This window comes from Oryctolagus cuniculus, chromosome 7, assembly GCF_051225735.1.
Source record: "Oryctolagus cuniculus isolate XC-2025 breed Fujian yellow rabbit chromosome 7, ASM5122573v1, whole genome shotgun sequence".
Lineage (NCBI taxonomy): Eukaryota > Metazoa > Chordata > Mammalia > Lagomorpha > Leporidae > Oryctolagus > Oryctolagus cuniculus.
Window position 1 is genome coordinate 139,875,925 of NC_142873.1, and position 26,237 is coordinate 139,902,161.

General features: G+C 44.4%; 1 protein-coding gene across 9 annotated transcripts in view; it reads right to left on the reverse strand.

Annotated features, from left to right (window-relative positions):
* Positions 1 to 2,473: 2,473 nt before the first annotated feature.
* ZSCAN20 (zinc finger and SCAN domain containing 20) overlaps positions 2,474 to 26,237 on the reverse strand; it is a 37,884-nt gene continuing 14,120 nt past the window's right edge. For 4 of the 9 annotated variants that reach the window (XM_008273719.5, XM_051832055.3, XM_008273720.5 and 1 more), the window contains exons 3-8: positions 9,548 to 9,734; positions 9,001 to 9,077; positions 8,290 to 8,374; positions 6,302 to 6,988; positions 4,460 to 4,858; positions 2,474 to 3,910 (exon numbers count right to left, since the gene is read on the reverse strand). In XM_008273719.5, the coding sequence (XP_008271941.3) occupies positions 2,655 to 3,910; positions 4,460 to 4,858; positions 6,302 to 6,988; positions 8,290 to 8,374; positions 9,001 to 9,077; positions 9,548 to 9,734 (2,691 nt within the window). In that variant the 3' untranslated portion in view covers positions 2,474 to 2,654. The remainder of the gene's footprint in view (positions 3,911 to 4,459; positions 4,859 to 6,301; positions 6,989 to 8,289; positions 8,375 to 9,000; positions 9,078 to 9,547; positions 9,735 to 26,237) is intronic. The other 5 variants (XM_008273722.5, XM_089299128.1, XM_089299129.1 and 2 more) reach the window with 3 other exon arrangements.

The window sequence follows — 26,237 nt, forward strand, 5'->3', positions numbered from 1 at the left end:
GCCACATGCACAGCATCACCAATTGTCCCCTGGTCACCTGACATTCCAAATGGCCCAAACTAGATGTATGGCCTCCTGCCCACCTGCCCCATCTGCACCTCGCACACTCAGTTCTGAATGACACAGGTTCTCCAGTCACCCAAGGCATCTGCCTTCACTGTTGCTACTCCAGGCCAGATCCTCACTCCTAACTGGAATATTCCTAAGTATCCCAACAGGCCACCCTAACAGTAAGTTCCATTAGGCTGACGGCTTTTTTTTTTTTTTTTTTTTTACAGGCAGAGTTAGACACTGAGAGAGAGAAAGGTCTTTCTTTCGTTGGTTCACTCCCCAGATGGCTGCTACGGCCAGCGCGCTGCGCCGATCCGAAGTCAGGAGCCAGGTGCTTCCTCCTGGTCTCCCATGTGGGTGCAGGGCCCAACCACTTGGGCCATCCTCCACTGCACTCCCGGGCCACAGCAGAGAGCTGGACTGGAAGAGGAGCAACCGGGACAGAATCCAGCACCTCAACCAGGACTAGAACCTGGGGTGCTGGCGCCGTAGGCAGAGGATTAGCCTAGTGAGCCATGGCGCCGGCTGGCTGATGGCTTTTGACAATGCATACCAGAACATGTCAGCCTGAGCCTGGAGCCCAAGCTCCACTCATACACAAGGTCCTACAAGACCCTGTCCCAAGAACTCCTCCAATGGCAGCTCCCACTACACCCCACCCCCATTTTACATATCAATAGTGCTCATCTCATGGCCCCAAGCCCCACCCTGAATCCTTGCTTTCACACCATGACACCTGCCCACTGCAGGGACCCTTCCTCTCTGATCTCACCTACTCTTGCAGTTCCTGACACTTCCTCTCTCACTACCACTTCCTTGTAGGTACTTATCCCATGACCCCTGCCCGTGAGATAACGTGAACCAGGAAGGGTGTGTTGGGAAGCAGCTGACAGATGGTGGTCCCAGATGGGCTGGACCTCGGGAAGGCAGGTCCTGAAGCACAGGAAGGAGTTACGGAGTGACCTGTGGAGTGCCCTGCCACTCCTCTGACTTCCTCACATGTGAACACAAAGCCCCAACCTTCCAGTCATCCATTTTCAGTAAGGACTTCCCAAGACCATAAAATAACCCAGGCGTGAAGGGCACCTCAAGGTCATGGGGGATGTCAGGAGGGCGATTTTCCTTTACAACCCAATGAAACCCCTTGCAAGGAGAATCTCTGGAGCCCAAAGCCTTTCTGACTTAGCCTGTCCACGTGGGAGGTAGGTCTGAATGATCAATATGCAGAAAGCACTGGGTAGACCTGGGACAAGCAGACTCAGGATAAAATGGTACCAGAACCTGGAACGTGGACAGTGTTCAAAGTCCTCTGCCCGTCGAGAACCACACTCACCGACTCCTTCTACCCCAGTCTTGGCATGGGGGTCAGGAATAGAGCTCCCGCCACACCAAAGAGAAGCAAAAGCACAGGGCTGTGAGGAGTGGTGAAAGGCCCCAGGACTCCGGAAGTGTAACCTTGGTCTCACAAGAAGCACGACTGATCCCTGAGAAAGGGCAAACTCTAAGCCCCACTGGCTCAGCCAACGTAGAATCCCACTGCAACATCACTTGGGCTACGTGGTGTTCCCAACCTCGGCCACCTGTATCTCTCTCTCGCCCATGGCACCGCAGAGGTGGAAACTCGCAAGTGCTCTGGTAAGAGCTCAGCTTTCTCATCCCACCTCCCTAGTGCTGAAGAGCCCACGTCTTTCATCGTTAGAGGATCTCCACATTTGTTCAAAGGAGAATCCAGGGAGTAACAGGTGTGATCCACCAAGCATTGGAGGCCCTGGCACCCGAGTCCCCCGCCCTACACAAACAGCTTGTCACTCTAGAGACAGCCAGGCCTGCCGGACTCCTGCTGCGCCCCCGCTCAGATGAGTGACCTTCGCAAGTTTCTTAGCTCCCCCTGGCCTCAGTTTTCTCTCTTGGGGAATGGGGAAAACATCAGGAGCTAGCCTGGGGCTGCTGTGGGGACTAAATGAGATGATGTATATAAAGTGCTTAGCCAGAACCTGCCAAAAAGCAGATGCTTAGTAAACACTGGCTGTTTTCACTGTTCTTAATGGTTTTGTAACAGGGTCACGATTGTTCCTACACTTTGCCGAGCTCACGGTGGACTGTTCTCAGCCATCGATGTGCAATTGTGCCCCTTTCTCCCCAGCAGGTCTCAAAGTTCTCTGGGAGGACATGCCCCAAATGCAAACCACCACGTATGAAAGCCACTGTGGATGAGGGGTGTTGCACAGGGACACTCACGGCAAAGCAAGAGTTGGTAATCCCTGCCTAACTCAGTGCTGGGGTCACTGTTTAACCCTGATCCTCTACTTGAGCAGTTAGGCTCAAATACTGCTAAAGCTCTCACAGCAAATACAAGGACAGCCTGAGGATTGTGTGGTGTGGCGCTTTTCACAGGAGGAAAACAAACGACACTTGAGGAAAGTGCCTTCAAATATGGATCCTTAGTGTTTGAATTCGCTGCCAAATTACCTGGATTACACCAAGAGAACCTCCCTGGGCATACACCAAGCTTACAAACAGGAAGGGTTCTTTCTAGCATGTGTCTTATGCTCTTGGGAGACGTAAACAGACGCTGATGGCCTTCGGAGCTGGGGGAGGGCCTCCTAGGACTCCTTCCTCCCTGTGTGGGTTCTGCGGTGGGCGCTGAAGTGAGAGCTGTTGTTGAAGTCTTTGCCGCACTCCGTACACTTGTAGGGCTTCTCCCCAGTGTGGATTCTCTGGTGGATGATCAGGCTGGAGCTCTGGTTGAAGCATTTCCCACACTCACGACACTGATAGGGCTTCTCTCCCGTGTGGATCCGCTGGTGGGTAATGAGGTTAGAACGGTCGCGGAAGAACTTCCCACACTCGGGGCACTTGTAGGGCTTCTCCCCCGTGTGCACTCGCTGGTGTGTGATGAGCTTGGAGCGCTCGCTGAAGCACTTGCCGCAGTCCGCACACTGGTACGGCTTCTCCCCAGTGTGGGTCCGCTGGTGGTTGGCCAGAGTGGAGCTCTTACTGAAGCTTTTCCCACACTCGCCACATTCGAAGGGCTTCTCCCCTGTGTGGATTCTTTGGTGACTGATGAGGGCAGAACTCTTGGAGAAGCTTCTTCCGCATTCCGGACACTGATAGAGTTTCTCCCCTGAGTTGGCGCCGTGCAGCCCGGAAGCACGCAGGTTCTTCCTGACACGCGGAGGCTCTTCGGGGGCCGTCTCCCCCGTGGCTCTCCTCCGGCGGGGGCTACAAGATGGATTTCCGCCCAAGTTCTCCCCAGGCTCACCACGTGGGTCCAGGTTCCCTCCCCCGTGGATCCTCTGATGTTTCAGAAGGTTCGAGCTCTTGTTAAAGCTTTCCCAGCATTCCCCACACTTATAGGGCTTTTCTCCTATGTGCGTTTTCTGATGGGCAATGAGACTGGAGTAGTCACTGAAGCTTTTCTCACATTCAAGGCATCTGTAGGGCTGCTCCCCAGCGCGGAGTCTCGGATGGGCACTGCAGTGGGAGCCGTGACGAAAGCCTTTCCCACACTCCCCGCATGCATAGGCCTTCTCTGTGTGCTTCTGCTGGTGAGCCAGGAAGGGGGAGCTCTGGCTGAAGCTCCGCACGCAGGAGTCGCACTTGTAGGGTTTCTCTGCAAGGTACAGACCCTGATGGTCGATGAGTTTTTCTAAGTCCTCTTCAGAAGAACACTCCTCCCACTGTTCCTCTGGGGGGTCTTCCCACGCCCCTTCGCCATTGTTTTCATTGTCACTGTCATCCCCCCAGTCACCAGCTTGGCAAATCGCGTCTGGAGTCCATTCTGATAAATGTCCAGGCAGCTCCTCCACAGCGTCCTGCTCTGAAGTCTGATCTCCGTCCTCACACCTCATCTCAAAGCCTGAAAGAACGGACGGAAAGGCAGCGTTTGTTCACTCACTCGTTAGCATTTACTTATCCGTCCGGATCCTGTATATGGTAAATGTATTTAACTTTTATCTTGTATCGCACATCTTATAAATGTCACTAACATGAAATTGATCAAGTTCTGATATATACAATCACTGCTCACCTCAAAAGCTGAGGGACACAGCCTGGGATGTGGTAACTCCACCCAGAGAGCCAGGAAGCCCAGCCCAAGGCACCCGCCAGCCAGTCTCCCCAGTCTTACTACTCAATAACGAACACTTCCTTCTTCTAGTACATTCAGTACATATCCTGTGTCATATCAAACTGAAAAGCTCTGTAATTGACGGGCTGAACCCCTGGAAGCTAGAGTAACTTCTCATACAGGGGATCACACTAAGTCAGAGACTGGACAACTTAAGCAAAATACAATCCTTTTCCCTACTCAATCCCATTCTCTTAGTTCAGAAACAAGACAACGAACCTGGCTCCCCCACTCTTTCCACATGCCTGCACAGTGTGCAGACAGTGACTCCGGGCTTACCTGTGTCTGGAGTTCCGGGTTTGATGGCATCTTCGCCTGCCGTCTCAGCCCAGGTCTCTGTACTGCTCTGCCCAGACCACGGGAGCCCTGGGGCCTCCCTGACAGTGGTCAGGGCCCTGACTGCAGTCCGAGCCCTCATCAGTGAGTCCAGCTCTTCATAGAAGGCGCAGGTCCCCGGGGGATGGGTGCTCTTGGCTTTCCGGTAGCTTCGAAGGAGGTTTTTGAACCTGTAGCGACACTGCTCCAGTGTCCGCAGGAAGCCCAGCGCACACAGCCGCTCTGCGATGGCCCGGTACACCTGGCTGTTCTGGTGGCAGGTGCGGAGCTTCTCAGAGAAAGGCGACTCACTGAGAATTGCCAGGAAGGTCTTGGTCTCCTCGTAGCCCCAGTGCACACCTGCTGTCAGGAGTGAAGAGTTCAGAAGTGTGAGACTTACTGAGATTATCTAGGTCATCAGTGGTCAGGGTCACCTCTCCTTCTAAATACCCAGAACCCAGGCATCCAGAAATCTCCAGGGTGGCTCGGGAGAATGCTCCCATGGGTGCGGGGGGGAAGTCAGCTACAGCATCTCACCCCACCCCCTTTTAAGTGATTCTATTGACACCTGTGAGTCTTGGCTGTTTGGGAGAACACGAAGGACCATACTGTATCAATTCTATCCGGTGACCCCACGCCTATGGCTTCAGCTGACTGGTTCAGGGAAAGGCCCATAGGATTCTCCCTCTATCTTCTGAATAAAATATCCTCTATTTACCTGATGAATTTGTCTTTTAAAAAACATGGCAGCTGAGAATCTCTAATGATTGAAGACAACAACTGCCTTCAAAGAACCCTACAGTAGAACCTGACTAAAGATGGCCTAATGGGCGCTAAAGAGCCCTAAAGAGCTGTCCAATATCAGCTCCTCGGGGGACATGATGTGGCCCAGGATGCAGTAGGGTACAGAAAAACCCACCTCACATGGGCAGGCAGGGGCTATGGGTTCCACTCCTACCTCTGTGTCTTCAGATCAGATGCTCCATCTCATGGGCGTCAGTGTTTCCATCTTTCTTTCTTTCTCTCTCTCTTTTTTTTTTTTTTTTTATTAGACAGGCAGAGTTACAGACAGTGAGAGAGAGAGAGAGAAAGGTCTTCCTTCTGTTGATTCACTCCCCAAATGGCCACTACGGCTGGTGCTGCACTGATCCGAAGCCAGGAGCCAGGTGCTTCTTCCTGGTCTCCCACGCAGGTGCAGGGCCCAAGCACTTGGGCCATCCTCCACTGCCTTCCCGGGTCACAGCAGAGAGCTGGACTGGAAGAGGAGCAACCGGGACTAGAACCCAGCACCCATATGGGATGCTGGCACCGCAGGCAGAGGATTAGCCAAGTGAGCCACGGCGCCGGCCCCAGCGTTTCCATCTTTCAACGACTGGACACTCCCCACACATCGTCTGTTCTATTCTGCACTGTCCTGATTTCTGCTCTACCTGTTCAGTACTTCACTATCTTTCTTTAGCTAAGTAATGTGTTCAGACACATTAAGAGAAATATAGAATTAGTAGAATTCCAAGTTCACTCACCTAACACCTGTGATCATCCCCAGTCACATACACTACCAGTGACACACTTTGGGAAATACTGAGTTCCCTCTTTTACTCCCCCTTAACACTTTAGAAGTGCTTGCATCTTTAACCAAGAAAACCCAGCCAAGAGACTTGGTCCCAGAACAAGAGAGGAGGAGTAGGAGTGCCTTATTCTACCACCAACCCAGCCTTGCAGTCTGCACCCTGACCTCAGGGAACAGCAGTCTGACTGGCAGGAGGGCTGGAATCTGGATCCAATCAAGCTGTCCCATGTCCTTACCAATTCGACTCTGGAGCAGATTTGAGCCCCCTGCAATCTTGTGTCCCTGGGTAGACTCCTCGGTGGCCAGGCCGGCACCGTTACAGCATTCTGCTGTTTCCTCAGGCTCCCAGCCCCCTTCCTCCTGCTCATCCATCTCGGCGTCACTGTCCCCCAACCTGGGGAGTGCCATGGCCTCTCCTGGGCTGTCTGTGGCTCTGACGGTCATCCGAGACCTCATCAAGGCCTCCAGCTCCTCATAGAAGGGGCAGGTCCCTGGGGGTTGGCTGCTCTTGGCTTTCCGGTAGTTCCGTAGGAGGTTTTTGACCCTGTAGCGACACTGCTCCAGTGTCCGCAGGAAGCCCCGAGCCCTTAGCCGCTCTGCGATGGCCCGGTACACCTGGCGGTTCTGGTGGCAGGTGCGGAGCTTCTCAGAGAAAGGAGACTCACTGAGAATTGCCAGGAAGGTCTTGGTCTCCTCGTAGCCCCAGTGCACACCTGACACCTTCGTGTCCTCCACATCCCACTGGCATTGTTCCTCCCATGCCCTAGCGTCCTTCCAGGACAATGCTGGGGCTGCTTCTGTTTGCTCATTATCCAGGCTATAATCTGTAGCGTTCCTTTCCCTAGAATTTACAGGGCTTAAGCCCCAAAACTCTGGTCCTTGCTCTTGCTGAGAGGTGACACTTGGTTTTGCAACTGGAACTCCTATACAAACAAAAGAAGAGCAACGACTGAGTAGAAATGATTTGTTGAACAGCATTTGTTCAAAATGTCCCTAAAACATACATTCTTTCCTGGAAAGAGGCTGACGAGAAATCCCAATACCAATCCCTTACAGTGTCTGGAGGGATGGGGAGAGGTAACTGGAAGTACCAGGAAGTGTGCAGTTTGCTTTGTTCACTGGCTTTTCTGTTGTTGTTATGGAATGCATCACATACAGGAGTGACTGCTTTGGTCCACAGATGGGCACATGACCTACAGGGGCCCGATCAGACTGAATTCTGTGGCTGGAATAGAGAGCAGTGTATGTGGCAGGTGCGGGGGGCGTGGGGGAGGTCCTAGTCTCCTGCTAGGAGATGTGCGGCCTCCATCACCACTGGCATCCATCTTCTGACTGTGACAGTGTCCTGAGGCCAGCGGGGAAGGAAAGGACCATGCCCACTAGAATGCAGCTGAGCTCATGTGTATCATGCTTGGAGCATGTCCTCCTCTAGACGTCTAATAATGTGACAAAGTAAATTTCCTCATTTTGTAAAACAGTCAGCTAAGCTTAAAAAATTGCTGTCCCAACAGCCCCCAGCCCGAACAAAATAGGAAGCCTTCAATGAAAGTAAGTCCTTGAGGAGAACCAGATGAAAAGCATCCAGCGCCATAACAGGCTTCAATCTAGTTCAGCCAAAGTTGGGAGTATCGAGCACTATTTCCCCTTGTGTGAACCACAGTCAAGCAAGTGGCCAGCGAGCTTCTCACATCTAACCTTGCCAAGAGTCACACCTGTCACAGTCCCTCTACTGTATCCCAGCCATGAGTCCAACTCCCCTCTCAGTGATCCCAAACCCCACAGGAAATTCTCATTATTCTGCAGCTCTCCATGTGGGGGCCTACAGAGAAAGGAGCCTGAGCTGACCAGCAGGCCGTCAAGTATTTGAGTCCTGTGACATTTCTTTCTCATCACGGCTTAATGCATCCATCTCATGAACTTAGTTCACTTGTGCCTGCCCTGATAGACAGAACCCACCTGGTGCCAGAAGTTTGGATTTCTGAGAAAGCAGACAAGGCAACCCCTGAAGGAAGGAAGGTAATGAGCCCCAAGAGGGCAGGCTCTTGGAAGCCACCCTGCAGCCTCCATCAGGGAAGATTCCATCCCTGCCATTACAGCGTAAGCTACAAAGGGCAAATCTCCCTGTCTCTGAAAGTCCAGAGATGTCAGAGCCATGATTCACAAGGGAATGGACCAAGCATTCCTTGGGAACTGAGAGCAGAAGAAACCAGCACTGCTTCCTTACCCAGGCACACACGGTCCCCGCAGTCATCTCCCAGGGGGTCATTGCAGAACTCCTTCTCTGCTGGTTTGCCAGGGCCCAGGGCTTCCTGTGAGGGTGCAAGAAAAGGAGCCCAAACGTCACTGACCCTTTTTTTTTTTTTTTTTTTGACAGGCAGAGTGGACAGTGAGAGAGAGAGACAGAGAGAGACAGAGAGAAAGGTCTTCCTTTGCCGTTGGTTCACCCTCCAATGGCCGCCGCGGCCGGCGCGCTGCGGCCGGCGCACCGCGCTGATCCGATGGCAGGAGCCAGGAGCCAGGTGCTTTTCCTGGTCTCCCATGGGGTGCAGGGCCCAAGCACCTGGGCCATCCTCCACTGCACTCCCTGGCCACAGCAGAGAGCTGGCCTGGAAGAGGGGCAACCGGGACAGAATCCGGCGCCCCGACCGGGACTAGAACCCGGTGTGCCGGCGCCGCAAGGCGGAGGATTAGCCTAGTGAGCCGCGGCGCCGGCCCGTCACTGACCCTTGAATACCCTCCCAGGCCCAAGGAAAGATAACAGGGAACCATATGTAAGGAGCAGCACAACCAAAGGGAGGCTGGGAGACAGGGACAAGGCTAACACCATGTGCATTGTGGCCTTTTGTTGAGGGTAGGCCATGGACTGAGAGGAGGACCAGTGGGGGGCAAGAGAACAAGAGTAGTAATGACAGGAAAGAAAGAGCAAATGACTTACCTGCGACTCAACTGCCACCTCCCAATCTCCAACACTCCCCATCTTGGGGACAGCAGGGACTCGGGGAGTGAGGACAGCTGAGGGGGAAAATGGATTAGAAATCTAAGCTCTAGTTCCCCCAAAACCACCTCCCTCTAAGAGTCAGCTTTCCAAAAGCCATACTTGGACCAAACCATCTCCATGGCCATGCAGCTCTCCCCCTCTTACGTCCCTTCTGGAATGTGTAGTTCCTAAGCTATCCTGAGTGGTGTGCCATGCATGAGATGGCAGCCCTGACCTCCTGTGACTACTGCTCAGCACAGCCCCGGCCTGTACCTGCTACCTGCCTGCAGATACAGTACAGTGTGCCAGCATCACTGAGAGCTGCATCCTCTCTCACAATGCCACTGACCCTACTTCTCAGGAACCGGGTCCATCAGACACCATTCCCACCCATTCCTTGAATTCTACACATCCTTCTTCTCCATGCACCCTTCCTTACCCCCCACCCCTCTCCCTGAGCAAGACAGGCTGCCTTCTCTGATGTTCCCAGATTCTTGGTACTTACCACTCTCTTTCAAGGGCTGTGGTGCCACCTTAGCATCTAGATGCTTGGGAAGATCAGAACATGGATCCTTCACCCACTGCTTCTGGGACTGTTCCTCAGGCCAGTGATCTACTGCTTGTAGCTGGAAGCACTGAGATTCTTCCACTGCCTTTAAGGACTTGGCCTCTTTTGCACACAGTTCCACTTCCTACACACAGATGGTCAAAATTCCTAATTGTCAGTTCAATTAAGGCCCACTTTCACAGGGCCAGGAACGTTATTTGGATTACAAATATGTTCCAGGGATTAACAGACTCTTTAAAGATTCAAAGATGGCTGCAGGTATGGTGAGAAAGCCATCAGACAGATATCAACACACAGACCAGCATTTATAGCACCAAATGAACACTCTTCTGATTAACACAGGCAGACTATATAAACGTTTCATTGTTCATTTTTTATTCATAAATGAATAAATTATGTGTAATTTTTGTGACATCAAAAAATAATCCATATGCATTAAGAATAGGGGCAGCATCTTACACGATAAAGTGATATTAAGTGTGGTATTGATCATACAGATAAGATTAAGTGTCAAATGGATCACATAAATAAGACCAAGTGTCTGGTAATAACGATAGGATTAAAAAGGAGAGAAAGTTCCAACAAGGGAAGCAGTCCACACAGCAGACTCATGGAATGAAAAATGCCCTAAACAGCACTCTGACCTCAGAATCAGCCCCTAAGGCATTTGGATCTGGCTGAAAAGCCCATGAGAGCATTTCAGGCATGGAAAGCCAAGACACAGTGGTAAAAAATGTTCTGTATGAAGGATCTCTGTGAGATCCCAGTGGAAAGAATGGGTCATAGGGATCACGCCATGGTGCAGTAAGTTAATCCTCTGCCTGCGGCACCAGCATCCCATATGGGCACCAGTTCCAGTCCTGGCTGCTCCTCTTCCAGTCCAGCTCTCTGCCATGGCCTGGGAAAGCAGTAGAAGATGGCCCAAGTGCTTGGGCCCCTGCACCAGCATGGGAGACCAGGAAGAAGCTCCTGGCTCCTGGCTTCGGGTAGCACAGCTCCGGCTGTTGTGGCCATTTGGGGAGTGAACCAACGGAAAGGAAGACCTTTCTCTCTGTCTCTTCCTCTTACTGTTTGTAACTCTACCTCTCACATAAATAAATAAAATCTTAAAAAAAAAAAAGAAAAAGAAAGAAGGGGCCATCAAAAAAGGATGTACTTTTCTCTGAAGGGAGGAGAGAATTTCCACTTTGCATATGGCCCTGTCTAAATACTGTCAGAGTTTGTGGACTCAAAAGACTTCCATAGCCTTGGCAGCTCATGTCAAGAGCCTTGGGTGGTCACTGATCACAAAAATAAGAGTGTTAACTGTTAAATCAACAACAGGAGTCACTGTGCACTTACTCCCCATGTGTCCTTAATGAGCTGTACTATGAGAAATAACTAAAAAATTGCTCTAAATCTGTACTTTATACCTGATGGTGTAGGTGGGTGCAAACTGTTGAAATCTTTACTTAGTATACTGAGTTGGTCTTCTGTATATTCTAGAGAAATAATTTAATAAATTTTGATACAGCATGTCAAAAAAAAAAAAATAGGGGCGAGTGCTGGGCCTATTAGTTAAGATGGCAGCTGCGACACCTGCATCCCATATTGGAATGACACGGTTTGAGTCCCAGCCCCACTCCTAATTCTAGCTTCCTGCTAATGGGCACCCTGGGAGGCAGGAGGGATGGCTCAAGTAGCTGGTCATCCACATCATAACCTACACTGAGTTTCTGGCTCCCAGCTTTAGCTTGACACAGCTTCAGCCACTGTAGGTATCTGGGGAGTGAATCAATGGATGGGAGCACTCTGTTTATTATCTATCTCTGAGTGTCTCTGTCTTTCAAATAAAAATGAAAAAGTAGGTTGTTTGCCTTTTAAGTTACAGAAAAAGTAAGATAAAGTTAACAATAGATACATTAAAAGGCAAAGGGAGGTATAAAAGGGGTAGAAAGATACAATTATAACACTAAATGTATTTGCTCTGAGTATCTGTGCTAAAAGCAAAAATATTTTTGACATAAAAAATTCTGAGGAATGAAGAATTACAGATGGAATTTTAAAATAAAATAAAAGTATGTGTTGTTTAGAAAGGCACACCTTACCTTAAAACAGAAGCATAAGCAAAGCTAACACACACAGCTCAAAAGGAAAGCAGTACAGCAGCAACTTTAATGTCAATGTAGAATTCCAAGCAAAAAAGTACTGAGATAGAGAATATTATATTTACACATATATATGCTTATATATATATATATATATGTATAAAACAAAAGGGAATGATCAACCTCGGGATAACATTATCCAATCAACTCTATCAATCATAACACTAGGTTCTCAGTAGGTTCCAAAGTCAGAGACAGACCAAGGCATTACTTCTGGCTCTAAAACCCCAATAATGTAACAATGCCTTTGCTTTATAGAAACACTTAACTTTAAAAAACATATCTCAATTTTTGGCTCAAAAACAGACATACACAAAGCTGTAGTCAATGAAAATACCCCACCCCCACCCGTCTCCAGCCCTCTGCCCAACTCCATGACCCCTCCTTATCACAGGGAAACAGGTTCTCTGCATTCGATCAGAGTTTCTCTCCATACACAGCAAAATGTAAATATATTCTTGAAGTCTTGTTCTCCCCCATTTTTCCGAAAAGATGGGAACTAGACATATTTCTCTGCACCTTCATTTTAAACACCCCAAAATAATATCCATCTTCATCAACTTACTGGGTTTGTCAAACATAGCTCCAAAATCCTTCAGTTAGTCTGAGAACTCAAATCCACCCTCAAAGAACGGGATTGTTACCATTAAGGAGATAGCTAGGAATGGCCATGAGCATCAAAGATCAACCCCACTGAGAAGATCCATCAAAGTCCTGCGTGACCTCATAGGAAGACAACATCTGTTTACCAAGATTCTTTAAAAAAAAATTTTCGGGGGCGGTGTGTGGCATAGTGGGTAAATCTGTTGCCTATGATGTTTCAAGACCTGGCTGCTCCACTTCCAATCCAGACTCCTTGCTAATGTGCCTGGAAAGCAGCAGCAGATGGCCCAAGTGCTTGGACCAAGTGGGAGACCCAGAAGAAGCTCCTGGCTCCTGGCTTTGGACTTGCCCAGCTCAAGCCATTGGGGCCATTTGGGGAAGATCTCTCTCTCTCTGTCTCTCCCTCTCTCTCTCTCTCTGTAAATTCTGCCTTTCAAGTAAACAAATCTTTAAAAAAAAGTTTTTTTTTTTTAAAAGCCTCATTTTGTTACAGTTATTCAACAATAATCTCTACTCCCAGCCCAAGCTCTCTAACTACTGTCATTACCAAACAAAGATTCAGATTCTTTTTTTTTTTAGACTTGTTTATTTATTTGAAAGACTGAGTTATAGGGAGGGAGGGTGGGAGGAAGGAGAGAAAGAGAGAGAGAGTGAGAGAGAGAGGGAAACATATGTTCATTCTGTTTGTTCATTCACAAATGGCTGTAATGGTCAGAGCTGGGTTAAGCCGAAGCCAGGAGCCAGGAGCTTCATCCAGGTCTCCCACTGTGTGCAGGGGCCCAAGGACTTGGACCATCCTCTGCTGCTTTCTCAGACCACAGCAGAGAGCTGGATCAGAAGTGGAGATGCTGGGGCTCGAGCCAGCACCCACATGGGATGCCACTATACCCTGACAAGGAAAAAGGTAATGGGCATACTGCTGCCCCCAAAACTGCACAAATAGGGGGATTCAGAGAATCATAACTGACCAGAGGAGAAACCTCTGCAGGAACCAGTGCCAGGGGAGGAATCTAAACCTCAGAAACAAATGCTGAAGGCTCAGTACAGACAACTCCGAGGGCTAAAAACTCCATGCAGAGAGAGGGGCACACACACTTTTCTGAGCTCCACCTCCAAGAGCTCCACTAGATCTTCACAGCGGACACTGAGGGAAAAAATCCCTTATGATTCCAGCAAGGAACAAGGTAAAGGAACCATTCTGAAACATGACGGAGCCCTGTGTTCTTCTTAACAAGGCCCACCTTCAGGAGAAACTTCCACCAGCCTCACCCAACGGGCAGCAGGGATGATGAGACTGGCACGTGAGGAGTGGTTAATATCCAACTACCCCCCTTCCCGGCATCCCATCCCACCCAAGGGTTGTGGGCGAAGCTGAGAAGCACTGGTGAAGTTCAGAGTCCAGGCTAACCAAAAGATGGAGACGTAATCACAGGCCCCCACACTTCATCACAACATTACTAACAGCCTACTTACCACAGTTAATTTTGCCCTCTGCATAACTGCCCATTTTTCAACAAAAAATTACAAGGTACACTAAAAGGGAAAAAACACTACAGAGAATAAGCATCAGAGTCAGAGTCAGACATGGGGGAAACATTGGAATTGTCAGACCAAGAATTTCGGAAAATATTATAATATTCAACTACATAATTACCTTAAATGTCAATGGTCTAAATGCACCAAGTAAAAGGCAGAGACTGAGTGCCACGGTGGATCGAAAAAACAAGACCCAACAATATGTTGTCATAAATATACTTTAAATTTTTAAAATCTAGTTGATAGAGAAAGCTTCCACCCCCTGGTTTACTTCCCAAATGCCTACAACAGCCTGTACTGGAGGGCAAAGCCTGTATTGGAGGCCAAAGCCAGGAACCAGGAAGTTAATCCAGGTCTCCCACATGAGTGGCAGGAGCCCAATTACCCAGGCCATCACCATTGCCTTCCAGGGTCTACATTATCAAGAAGCTGGAATCTGAAGCCAGAGCCAAGTATCAAACCTAGGCACTCCAAAATAGAACATGGGCATCTTAACCAGTGTCTTAACTGCTAGACCAAATGGTCCCCACAGAAATCCATTTTAAATATAAAGCTATATACAAATTAAAAGGGAGGGAGAAAGATACCGAGCTAACACTTATCAAAAGAAAGTGAGAGAAGCTATATTCATTTCCGACACAGCAGACTTTAGACCAAAGGAAATTATCAGAGGTAAGAGACATTACATAATGATACAGGAAACAGTATTCCAGTAAGACATAGCAATTCTTTTTTTTTTTTTTTTTTTTTTTTTTGGACAGGCAGAGTTAGTGAGAGAGACAGAGAGAAAGGTCTTCCTTTTTCCATTGGTTCACCCCCCAAGTGGCCGCTACGGCCAGCACGTTGTGGCAGGCGCGCTGTGCAGCTCCAAAGCCAGGAGCCAGGTGTTTCCTCCTGGTCTCCCATGCGGGTGCAGGGCCCAACCACTTGGGCCATCCTCCACTGCCTTCCCGGGCCACAGCAGAGAGCTGGACTGGAAGAAGAGCAACCGGGACAGAATCCGGCACCCCAACCGGGACTAGAACCCGGGGTGCCGGTGCTATAGGCGGAGGATTAGCCTAGTGAGCCGCGGCGCCGGCCCAAGACATAGTAATTCTTAATAACACACCTAAGGATTACACACTTAACCCTTACTGCTTCTAACTACAGATCATCAAAATATGTGAGAAAAATATTGATAGAACTATAGAGAACTTGATTAATCCACTATTATACTTGTAGATCTTAATATGCCTCTGTTAGAAATGGAAGATCTAGTAGGCAAAAACAATCTGTAAAAAAAAAAAATTCAGTAAAGTAAAGTAGACAGAGAGTTACCCAGCAAGAGAAATACCATAATCACAAATATACATCAGATGCACCATCGATCAACTGGATATAATTGACATCTATAGAGTATTTTATCCAACAACAGCAGAATATACATCCTTCTCAAGCTCAGATACATTCCCCAAAAGACAGACCACATTCTAAATTACAAAACACACCTTAACAAATTTAAAAGAATAAAGTCAAACCGTATCTGCTGTCAGAACATAGTAGAATTAAACTAGAAATCAGTAACAGAGAAAGCTGGAACATCCCAAAAGCTTGAAACTAAGCAACATACTGAGTCAAAAAAGAAACCTCAAGTGAAAAATTTTAAACATTTTTAATTAAATAAAAAATAAAACATTAAAATTTGTGGAATATAGTGATAACAATGCTTAAAGGAAAATTATAGCACTGAATGGATTTATTAGAAAAGAAGAAAGATCTAACATCAAGAATCTAAATTTCTACCTCAGGAAACTAAAACAAGAGCAAATTAAACCCCAAGTAGGCAGAAAAAAGTAATAAAAATCAGAGCAGAAATCAATGAAACTGAAAACAGGAAAGTAATAGAGAAAAAGTGCAAAACCAAAGGTCAGCTCTTTGAAAAAATGAATAAAACCAACAAGTTTCTATTTGGAGTAAATAGGAAAATAAAGAGAGAAGACATGAGATGTTAATATTAGAAATAGAAGAGGGGGCCAGCACTGTGGCACAGTGGGTAAAGCAGCCACCTGCAGTGCCAGCATCCTATATGGGTGCCAGTTCGAGTCCTGGCTGTTCCATTTCTAATCCAGCTCCCAGTTATGGCCTGGGAAAGCAGCAGAAGATTGCTCAAGTCCTTGGGCCCATGCATACCCGTGAGAGACTCAGAAGAAGCTCCTGACTCCTGGCATTGGATCGGTGCAGCACCAGCCACTGTGGCCAATTGGGGAATGCACCAGCAGATGGAAGACCACTCTCTCTCTCTGCCTCTCCTTTTCTCTCTATGTAAATCTGACTTTCAAATAAAATAAATAAATCTTAAAAAAAAAAGAAATAAAAGAGGATATCACTACAGAACCCATGGATATTAAGAGGATAATAAAGGAACATTAAAAACAACTCTATGCCCACATATTTGATTACCTAGATGAAAAGGATTAGCTCCTTGAAAATCACAATCTGCCTAAATACATGCAAAAGAAAGAGACTATCTGAACAGGCCCACATCTATTTTTAAAATTGAATCAATAATTAACAACCTTCCAAAACAAAAGGCCCTAAGCTCAGAGAGGTTCATTTGTGAATTCTACCAAACATTTAAGGAAGAAATAATGCCAATTCTTAAAGATTCTTCCGGAAGACAGAAGCAGAGGGAATACTTTCTTACATACTCTACCAGAACAGCCCTAATATTAAAACCAGAGAAAGACATTGCAAGAAAACTAGAAACGAATGTCTCATGAACATAGAAGCAAAAATTCTCACCAAACTCTTAGCAAATCAAACCCAATGATGTATAAAAATAACTTATATACCAGAATCAAGTGAGATTTTCCCAAATATGCAAGGTTGGTCCAATATTTGAAAATCAATTAATGTAATTCATTACATCTGTAGACTAAAGAAGAAAGATCACATGGTCACATCTACAGATAAAAAAAAGCATTTGCAAAATCCAACACCCATTCATTATAAAAATTCTCAGCAGAGTGGGCATCTGTACAGCAGTTAAGATGCCACTTGAGATGCCTGCGTCCCACACAGAGTGCCTGAGTGTGAGTCCCAGCTCTGCTCTTGCTCCCAGCTTCCTAGTAATGCACACCCTGGGAGGCAGCAGGTAATAGCCCAAGTAGTTGGGTTCCTGCCACGGTGTAGAAGACCAGACTGAGTTCCAGCTTCTGGCTTCAGCCTGGCCCAACACCAGCTGGGGACCCTACTTGTAGGGCATCTGAGGAGTGAACCAGCTCATACGATCTCTCTTAATTCTCTTTCTCCTTTCAAAAATAACATTTTTTCTCCAAAATTCCCAGCAAACTAGTAATACAAGGAAACTCCCTCAACCCTACAAAGAATATATACAAACACCTACAGCCAACAACTACATGATGGTGAGCAGCTCAGAGCTTTCACACTAACACCAGGAAGAAAGCAAGGATATTCCCTCACTACTCTTTTTCAATATCATATTAGAACTCATAGCCAATGCAATAAAACAAGAAAAGGAAATAAAAGGCATGCAGACTGGGAGGAAGAAATACAACTGTCATTGCTCATAGATGACATGTTCATCTAAAGAGAAAATCTGAAAGAATCAACAAAAAACTCTTGAAACTAATAAGCAAGGTTAATATACAAAAGTCACTTTCTTTTATACCAGCAATGAACAAGTCGAACTTGAAATTAAAATCATAACACCATTCCTATCCTAAAAAACTAAAATATTTAGGTACAACTCTAACAAAATATTTACAATATGAGGAAAAACTACAAAAGTCTGATGAAAGATATCAAAGAAGAACTATGTAAATCTTCCATAGTCATGGACAGAGACTCATTATTGTCAAGTTCTTCCCAATTTGATCTAGCTATTCAATGCAGTCCCAATCAAAATTCCAGCAAGTTATTCTGAGGTAGTCAAACTAAATTTAAAGTTTATATGGAAAAGCAAAAAGATACTGAACAGCCAATACAATATTGAAGAATAAAGTTGCAGGACTGATACTATTTGATTTCAACACTTATTATAAAGCTACAGTGATCAAGACTGTGTGGTACTGGCAAAATAGGAGACAAAGATAAAAAGAAAAAAAAAACAGAGAACTCAGAAATAGATCCACATAAATACGGTCAACTAAACTTTAACAAAAGAGCAAAGGCAATACAAGGAAGCACAATAGTATTCAACAAATGGTGCTGGAATTGGATAACCACATTGAAAAAAAAAAATGAATCCAGACACAGACTTTTTGCCTTTTATAAAAATCAACTGAAAATGGATCATACACCTAAATATAAAATGCCAAAATTATAAAACTTCTGAAAGATAATATAAGAGGCCATCTAAATGACTTTAAGTATAGTGATAAATTTTTAGATGCAAAACTAAAGGCATGCAGGATCCATGAAAAAACAATAGTTTAAATGCTAGACTTAATTAAAATTAAACATTTATGTACTATGAGAAACACCATCTAGAGAATGAGAAGACAAGCCAAAGACTGAGAGAAAATATTTGCAGACACACATCTGACAAAGGGCCTCTATCCAAAATATACTAAACAAATAGCCCAAAATATACTAAAATAACTAACTTAATTAAAAGTAAGCAAAAGAGCTGAACAGACAATTCACCAAAGAAGATATATGAGAGGGCTTTAAAGGTTGGTGGAAGATTAAGATGGTAGAGCAGTGAGGGAGCTTATTGCTCTTAGTCTAGGAGAAAATAGTTTAAAAAAATAGAAAGAGTACAGCCCTGCAAAAAAATGCTTAAGGATATGCTGCACACAGGAATACAGAAACATGGTCCTCACTGCAAAAGAAGGTAAAGGAAGAAAATCTCCCAGTAAAAGTATAAAGGAAATCCAAAGTAAAAACTAGGAATATTTATGGAAAAATTGCAGGGCAAAGTTGTTACTTAGCAATAGTCACCTTGAATGTAAATGGCCTCAACTCTCCAGTTAAAAGACACAGACTGGCTGAATGGATTAAAAAATAAAACCCATCTATTTGCTGCCTACAAGAAACACATCTCACAAAAATGCAGGCAGACTGAAAGTGAAAGGATGGAAAAAGATATTCTATGCTAACAGAAACGAAAAAAGAGCTGGTATAGCAATCCTAATATCAGACAAAATAGACTTTACCACAAAAACTGTTAAAAGAGACAAAGAAAGGCACTATGTAATGATTAAGGGATCAATTCAATAGGTAGATGTAATTATTATAAACGTATATGCAACTAATTATAAGGTACCTGACTAGTTACATGTTAAGGGACCTAAGGGAGACATAGACTGAAATACTATAGTAATAGGGGATTTCAAGACCCCACTTTCAGCAATGGACATATCAACCAGACAGAAAATCAGCAAGGAAACAGCAGAGCTAATCGACACTATAGGCCAAATGGACCTAACATCTACAGAACATTTCATCCTACAATTGCAGAATACACTGAACTTTTTTTAGGATTGACCAAATGCTAGGCCATAAAGCAAGTCTCAGCAAATTTAAAAAAAAAAATCAAAATCATGCATTTTCTCAGACAACAATGCAATGAAGCTGGAAATCAACAACTCAGGAACATATGAAAACACACGGAGACTGAACAACATGCTCCTGAATGAATAGTGGGTCAGAAAATAAATAAAAAGAGAAATAAAACAATTTCTGGAAACAAATGATGATAACAATACAACATATCAAAACTTATGGGATATAGCAAAAGCAGTGTTAAGAGGAAAGTTTATAGCGATCAGTGCCTACATCAAGAAATTGGAAGGCACCAAATAAATGAGCTATGAATCCATCTCAAGGATGTAGAGAAACAACAGCAAACCAAACTCAAAACTAGTAAGAGAATAAGAGAAAAGAAATAAATAAAATTAAGAAGAAATCAACAAAATTGAAACAAAAAAATACAAAAGATCAGCAAAACAAAGAGCTCATTTTTTGAAAAAATAAACAAAATTGACACACCACTGGCCCAACTAAGCAAAAAAAAAAGGAGAGAAGACCCAAATCAATAAAATTAGAGATAAAAAAGGAAATGTAACAACAAACACCAGAGAAATAAAAAGAATCATCAAAAACAATTACAAAGAGCTATATGCTAACAAACTGGGAAACCTAGAAGAAATGGATAGATTCTCGGACATATACAACCTTTCTAAATTGAGCCATGAAAACACAGAAAACCTAAACAGACCCATTACCAAGATGGAAATTGAATCAGTAATAAAGACTCTCCAACAAGAAAAGCCCAAGACTGGACAACTTCACTGCTGAATTCTACCAGACATTTAAAGAAGAATTACCTCCAATTCTTCTCAAGTTATCCAAAACAACTGAAAGGGAGGGAATCCTTCCAAATTCTTTCTATGAAGCCAGCATCGCCTTAATTCATAAACCCGAAAAAGATGCAACAGAGAAACAGAACTATAGACCAATAGACACAAAAATCCTCAACAAAATTCTAGGCAATTGAATCCAACAATATAACAGAAAGATCATTCACCCAGACAAAGTGTATTTATCCCTGGTATGCAGGAATGGTTCAATATCACAAATCAATCAATGTGATACATCACATTAACAAACTGCAGAAGAAAAACCATATGATTATCTCAACAGATGCAGAGAAAGCATTTGATAAAATACAATACCCTTTCATGATGAAAACTCCAAGCAAACTAGGTATAGAATGAACATTCCTCTACACAATCAAGGCAATTTATGACAAACCCAGGGCCAGCATCCTATTGACTGGGAAAAGTTGGAAGCATTCCCACTGAGATCCGGAACCAGAGAAGGATGCCCATTCTCATTACTGTTATTCAATATAGTCCTGGAAGTTTTAGCCAGAGCCATCAGGCAAGAAAAAGCAATCAAGGGATACAAATTGGGAAAGAAGAAGTCAAACTATCTCTGTTTGCAGATGATATGATTCTATATATAGGAGATCCAAAAGACTCCACCAAGAGACTACTGGAACTCACAGAAGAGTTTGGTAAAGTAGCAAGATATAAAATCAATACACAAAAATCAACAGCCTTTTATACACAATGCCTTGGCTGAGAAAGAACTTCTAAGATCAATCCCATTCACAATAGCTACAAAAAAAATCAAATACTTTGAAATATATTTAACCAAGGATATCAAAGATCTCTATGATGAGAATTATAAAACATTAAATAAAGAAATAGAAGAACATACCAACAAAATGGAAGAATCATCCATGTTCGTGGATTGGAAAAATCAGTATCATCAACATGTCCATTCTTCTGAAAGCAATTTACAGATTCAATGCGATACCAATTAAAATATCAAAGACATTCTTCCCAGATCTAGAAAAAAATGATGCTGAAATTCATATGGAAACACAAGAGACCCTGAACAGCGAAACCAATCTTATACAACAAAAACAAAGCTGGAGACATCATAATACCAGGTTGAAAGACATACTACAAGGCAGTTACAATCAAAACAGCTTGGTACTGGTACAAAAACAGATGGATAGACCAACAGAACAGAATAGAAATGCCAGAAGTCAATCCAAGCATCTACAACCAACTTATATTTGACCAAGGATCTAACACCAATCCCTGGAGCAAGTACAGTCTCTTCACAAATGGTGCTGGAAAACTGGATTCCCACTTGCAGAAGAATGAAGCAGTACCCCAATCTTACATCTTAAACAAATATCCATTCAAAATGGATTAGAGATCTAACCAACCCTACAACTTGATACTATCAAATTAAGAGAAAATTGAGGCTGGCGCCGCGGCTCAGTAGGCTAATCCTCTGCCTTGCGGCGCCGGCACACCGGGTTCTAGTCCCGGTCGGGGCGCCGGATTCTGTCCCGGTTGCTCCTCTTCCAGGCCAGCTCTCTGCTGTGGCCTGGGAGTGCAGTGGAGGATGGCCCAAGTACTTGGGCCCTGCACCCCATGGGAGACCAGGATAAGTACCTGGCTCCTGCCATCAGATCAGCGTGGTGCGCCCGCCGCAGTGCCCTGGCTGCAGCAGCCATTGGAGGGTGAACCAATGGCAAAGGAAGACCTTTCTCTCTGTCTCTCTCTCTCACTGTCCACTCTGTCAAGAAAAAAAAAAAAAAAGAGAGAGAGAGAGAGAGAACATTGAGGAAATCCTCCAAAACATCGGCACAGGCAAAGAGTTCTTGGAAAAGACTCCAGAGGCACAGGCAATCAAAGTCAAAATTAACAAATGGGATTACATCAAATTGAGAAGCTTCTGTACTGCAATAGAAACATTCAGGAAAGTGAAGAGGCAACTGACAGAATGGGAGAAATTATCTGCAAACTATGCAACTGATAAAGGATTAATAACCAGAATATATAAAGAGATCAAAAACTCCATAACAACGAAACAACCAAGTTTAGAAATGGGCAAAGGATTTAAACAGACATTTTTCAAAAGAAGAAATCCAAATGGCCAACAGACACAGGAATAAATATTCCAGATCACTAGCCATCAGGGAAATGCAAATCAAAACCACAATGAGGTTTCACCTCACCCCAGTTAGAAAGGCTTTCATACAGAAATCAACAACAAATGCTGGTAAGGATGTGGGGGAAAGGTACCCTAATCCACTGTTGGTAGGAATGTAAACTGGTAAACCTACTATGGAAGACAGTATGGAGACACCTCAGAAATATGAATATAGACCTACCATATGATCCAGCCATCCCACTCCTGGGAATTTACCCAAAGGAAATGAAATAAGCAAATAAAAGAGTTAGCTGCACCCCCATATTTATTGCAGCTCAAATCACAATAGCTAAAACATGGAACAACCTAAATGTCCATCAACTTAAGATTGGATAAAGGAACTATGGGATATGTATACTATGGAATACTACAAAGCGGTAAAAAAAAAAAAAAAAGAAAGAAAGAAAGAAATCTGGTCATTTGCAACAAAATAGATGAATCTGGAAACATTGTACTTATTGAAATAAGCCAGTCCGAAAGGAACAAATATCACATGTTCTCCCTGATCTGTGATAATAGAGCACCTAAAAGAAAATCTGTAGAAAACTGATGCTTCAAGAAGCAATGACTTGAACAGCCCATCTCAACTGTCAAAAAACAGCTTTTTTTCTTCTTCATACTATTTGTTGAACTCTTTACTTAACATAGAGCTAATCATATTTGTATTAAGTCAATTGAAATAGATCTCAGTAAAAAAGTAAGAGTGGGAATAAGAGAGGGAGGAGGAAGTTTGTAACTGTAAAGCTGTATAGTTCTGCATACATTCACACAGACTTCTAAGGGTACAGTTTCAAAATCTGCCATGGGACTCCAAATCTCATTAACCTGGGTGGTAAAAATGCCATCTTAAGTGTTAAAGAGATCATATAAATAGAATTAAGTGTTAAATAAGATCTAGTGTCTTGCAATAATAACAGAATGAAAAAGGAGAGAATGTTCCAACATGGGAAGCATCCACACAGCAGAGTCATAGAATGACAATCACTTTAAATAGCACTCTGACCTCAGAGTCAGCCCTTAAGGCATTCTGGTCTGGCTGAAAAGCCCATGAGAGCATTTCAGACATGGAAAGCCAAAACACTGTGGCAAAAAATGTCCTACATGAAGGATCTCTGTGAGTGAGACCCCAGTGGAAAGAAGGGGCCATCAAAGACGGATGTACTTTTCTCTAAAGGGAGGAGAGAACTTCTACTTTGCTTATGGCCTTTAAATATTAATGGAGATTGTGGATTCAAAAGGCTTCCATAGCTTTGGCAGCTCATGTCAAGAGCCTCAGGTGATCACTGATGTCATACATAAGAGTGTTAATTGTTAAATTAACAGAAGTCACTATGCAGTAACTTCCCATGCAAGACCTCTGTGCTCAAAGAGCTGTATTATGAGAAATAACTATAAAACTTGTTCTCAGTTCTGTGTGTATATGTGTATGTGTTTGTGTGTGCAAATTGTTGAAATCTTTACTTAGTACAGAGTTGGTCTTCTGTGTATAAAGTTAATTGAAAATGAATCTTAATGGAGAATGGGACTGGAACTGGGAGGGAAAGGGAGGAGGAGGTGGGGTGGGAGTTGGGGTGGGAGAGTGGGTATAGTGGGAAGAATCACTATATTCCTAAAGTTGTACTTATGAAATTTGTACTCATTAAATAAAAGGTTTCTTTGGGGAAAAAATAATAAAGTATATGGAAGCAGGAGTATATGGGGAAAAAAGATTAAACTGCTTACTTTGCAAAAAAAATAAAAATAAAAGGTCGGTGGAAAAATGGAATAAAAATTTAAAATATAAACTTTCTCAAAGTAAGTTCCATCAAGTTCAAGATACTTTTTTAAAAAAGATTTTATTTATTTATTTGAGAGGTAGAATTACAGACAGTGAGAGGGAGAGACAGAGAAAGGTCTTCTTTCTGTTGGTTCACTCCACAGATGGCCACAATGGCCAGAGCTGTGCCGATCTGAAGCCAGAGCCAGGTGCTTCTTCCCGGCCTCCTGTGCAGGTGCAAGGGCCCAAGCACTTGGAACATCTGCTTTCCCTAGCTACAGCAGAGAGCTGGATTGGAAGAGGGGCAGCCAGGACTAGAACTGGCGACCATATGGGATGCCGGCGCTGCAGGCAGATGATTAACCTACTGCGCCACGGAGCCGGCCCCAAGTTCAAGATACTTTTTTTTTTTAAGCAGTTATTCAAGTCAATTAGTTCATCTCTAAAGAACTGAGGGTCCTGGGAATTTATCCATATCAATGTAGCCCTTTCTTTAAAAAATTATTTATTTATTTGAGAGGTAGAGTTACAGACAGTGAGAGGGAGAGACAGAGAGAAAGGTCTTCATTCCGTTGGTTCACTCCCCAGATGGCCACTCGGCCAGAACTGCACCGATCCAAAGCCAGGAGCCAGGTACTTCCTCCCGGTCTCCCACATGGGTGTAGGGGCCCAACACTTGGGCCATCTTCTACTGCTTTCCCAGGTCATAGCAGAGAGCTGGATTGGAAGTGGAGCAGCTGGGACTAGATCCGGTGTCCATATGGGATGCTGGCGCCGTAGGCGGAGGATTAGCCTACTGCGCCATGGAGCTGGCCCCACCCTTTTTACATTATCAACTGAAGAAAGATATGTGTCTTTTGAGAGTTTTTGAAGATTAGGAAAAAGAGTCAGAAGGAGTCAACTCAGGCCTGTGAGTTAGATACCTAATGACTTCACATCAAATTTCCACAAAATTGTCCTTGCTCAATGAGAGGAATACACAGAAGCACCATCACAGAGGACAAGAGCTCTGCTGAAGCTTCCCAGGCACTCTCTGCTAAAGCACTGGAGAATTTCTCAGAACACTTGGATGAAAAGCAGATATTATCATTCTCTGGCCCTCTAGAAAATTAACAAGCAAAATGCCTTGGGCATCCCCAAAAAACTGTTGCCATGACCTTTGCCCTTCACTGGTCCACTTTTGCTTTGATTGGACCACTTCTACCTCTTGGAAGCCAATGTTTTGTGCTTTGTCTTAAGAACCGTACTGGAAAAATGTTTCATCTCCTGCTATAATTCTTTAATCCTTCAGGGACTTGATCCCACTGGTTTGAAACTTCCATTGAAAGCTCTGCTCTCATCTGAAGCTGATCTGGGCACAAGTATGGGCACTCTTATGAAGCACAGAGTTTGCTCCCCTTCAATTTATCAGTCAGAACTGTATACACTGAGCCAACTGAGATGTCTATGATGTAGGCTACTGTTTCTGCCATTAATCACTGCTCTCCAACCAGGGCACAAACAAAAGCAATTTTTTCTGCACAACTTGATGTGGATGATCTGTTGCAGCAGGCTTCACATTCAACATCATCTGGTCCCTTCCTAAAGCAAGTTATTCATTTGTAAACTGCTGATTTCTCTGGGCCACAGTCCCCATAAACATTACATAAAACTCCAATGCTTCCACTCAAGCTTCACCACAAATTTTCAGTTTGTTCTTATTTCAATATTTGCAGAATTCATATTGTTCTGAGGGGTTCTTTACAAACCAATGTCTTACCCATCTTAGTGCCTCAAACTAGATCCTGTTCAGACATGTTATAACAAGCTGATTTAAGTTTTCTTTGATGCAAAAAAGTCTATGCATAGTTTCATAATATGCATTTCCATGAACTTGCTGAAATCTTCTCATAGCAATGGTAAGTAAGCATATCAACATCATATGTCATTCAGGAACTGCAAATTATAAAACAATGAGACACACTAGACAACTATTAGAATGGCTAAAATCCAAAATACAACACCAAATGCTAGCAAGCATGTGAGGCAACAGGAACTCTCATTCAATGTTGGTAGAAATACA